Source organism: Oxyura jamaicensis, chromosome 5 (genome assembly GCF_011077185.1).
Source record: "Oxyura jamaicensis isolate SHBP4307 breed ruddy duck chromosome 5, BPBGC_Ojam_1.0, whole genome shotgun sequence".
NCBI classification, from domain to species: Eukaryota; Metazoa; Chordata; class Aves; order Anseriformes; family Anatidae; genus Oxyura; species Oxyura jamaicensis.
The window spans coordinates 22,452,612-22,454,572 of NC_048897.1; the positions used below are offsets into that span (position 1 = coordinate 22,452,612).

The following is a 1,961-nucleotide window of genomic DNA, read 5'->3' on the forward strand; positions in this document are numbered from 1 at the left end:
GGGGGGGGGGGGGCGGGTGTCGGGAACGCGCAGCGGGTGCGGCGCGCCCCCTGCCGGCGGCGCGCGGCGCGCTCACCTTGCGGCAGGTAGTTGGCGGGAGCGTGCCAGGCCTGGATGATGAGCGAGAAGGTTCCCTGCGGGCGGAGAGAGCAGCGTCAGCACGGCCCCGCGCCCCGTGCCGCCGGGTCGTGTTATCCCCCCCCCATCCCCCCCATCCTTTTTTTCTCCTTAAAGGAAGCTCTGGAAAGAAGTCTACCGGCGAGAGCGGTGAGCTCAGCCTTTCCCTGCCGCCCTCCTTGCCCCGCGGCCGCGCTCGGCTCTCCGAGCGGAGTCTCACCGGCCACGTGAAGTTAAAGGGCAGCTTGATGGGGCTGTCAAATTTCTCCGTGTCCTTGACGCTGAAGGAGTTCGTCCCCAGAACCGGGGTGATGATGCTGCCGAAAGTGCAGGGCCCCGGGGAGACCACCGCCTGGAAGTGCTTGAGGCACACGCGAAAGAAGGTCCTGCAGTGCGGGGCGCAGGGCTTGCCGCTGGCCAGCGACCCGTGGCTGTTGACGAACTCGTGCAGCTCCAGCTGGAAGACGCCGGAGCCGGCCACCCCCTGCACAAAGGGGAGACACACACAAAACACCCACATCACACCTTACCCGGGCTCCGCCACGCGAGCTGGCGTCCGTCACCCGCTCGGCGCTCCGCGAACCCCTTCCACGTATTCGCTTAGTTAGCTCGGTGCGTGATTACCTGCTGCAAAACCATTAACAGAAACGTCAAGCCAAAGCTGCGCAAGGCTGTCATCCTCGTGGAAGCGGCGCTTCCAGCTCTCCGAGGGTTTAGCTTTCCTCCTGTATTCCTCAAAGGGTCCGGGTGGGCGCCCCTCGCAGCGCGACCCTCCCTCGCCGGTATTCCCCGAGCAGCGGCAGAAAGCGGGAGGTAAAAATCCAGGTGTGGGGTGAGACCGTCCCTTTCTGGGAATGAAATCCTGCAGCCAACCCCCGAGCTCCGACCGCTCCTGGCGCCTTTGTAAACTCCAAAGCCGGGTGGGTTTGGGGAGAGACGCGAAGGGGAGTGCTTAGTGTTGGACCGCTCCTCCTTGGACTGGTGCGAACAGCGCTCGGTAAATGGAAAACTCGCTTCCCTCCGAGCTGTTTATATAGTTGCCTCGCATCCTCGCAAGCTCATTATGTAAACCGTCAGTCAGCCTCACGGGCGATCCCTCCCCTTTTCCATCTTTCCTTTCTGGAAAAAGGAGCCAAATGTTGCGGGGAGCCCGCAGAACCGGCGCTAATTCCCTGCTGCCGCTCCGCTGCCGCTGCCGCCGCGCTGGCCACCGAGGAGCCGAGCTGATTAGGAGCGAGCCGAGCATCTGTTGAGATATTTACAGCGCGGGGAGGGAGAGCTCCCTGGAAAAGCGGACGCCTCTCCGAGGAGCAGCCTCCCGGGGTGGCCGAACAATAGGGGCCGAAGCGTTGCAAAGCACCCGTCCTGCCCGCCTCGCCGCCCCGTTCGGCCCCCGACGGCCGTCGGTCCCGTCCCGACCCGTCCTGTCCCGTCCCGACCCGTCCCCGCCGCTCCCCGTCCGCGCCCCGCCGGCCCCAGAAAGCAAAAGCAAAAGGGGAGCTCGCACGGCACCGACCGGCACGGCTCGGCTCGGCACGGCTCGGTACGGCACGGCACGGGACGGCCCCGCCGCCGCCTCCGGGGCGCGCCGGGGCACCGCAGCCCGGCCGGGGCGGGGGACGAGGCGCGGTGGGGACCCCCCCCGGGGAGCCAGGCTCGGGGCTGGGGGGGCAATGGGGGCTGCGGGGCGGCGTGTGCCAGCCGAGCGTCGGCCTGATTGCAGCGGGCGCTTATTGTCGGGTCGCGTGTCCCTCATTAAAGCCAAGCACAGAGAGGGCCTTTCATGTGGCTGTTTAGTTCAGCTTGTTAAATGGATGGGAGGCCGGAGGGGGGGGGGGGGGGGG

The 1,961-nt window shown here is 66.6% G+C and overlaps 1 protein-coding gene across 1 annotated transcript in view; it reads right to left on the bottom strand.

Annotated features, from left to right (window-relative positions):
- DLL4 (delta like canonical Notch ligand 4) overlaps positions 1-1,069 on the bottom strand; it is an 11,774-nt gene extending 10,705 nt beyond the window's left edge. Inside the window, exons 1-3 of the mRNA XM_035327108.1 lie at positions 742-1,069; positions 338-601; positions 77-134 (exon numbers count right to left, since the gene is read on the bottom strand). Of these exons, the coding sequence (XP_035182999.1) occupies positions 77-134; positions 338-601; positions 742-795 (376 nt within the window). The 5' untranslated portion in view covers positions 796-1,069. The remainder of the gene's footprint in view (positions 1-76; positions 135-337; positions 602-741) is intronic.
- Positions 1,070-1,961: the final 892 nt, after the last annotated feature.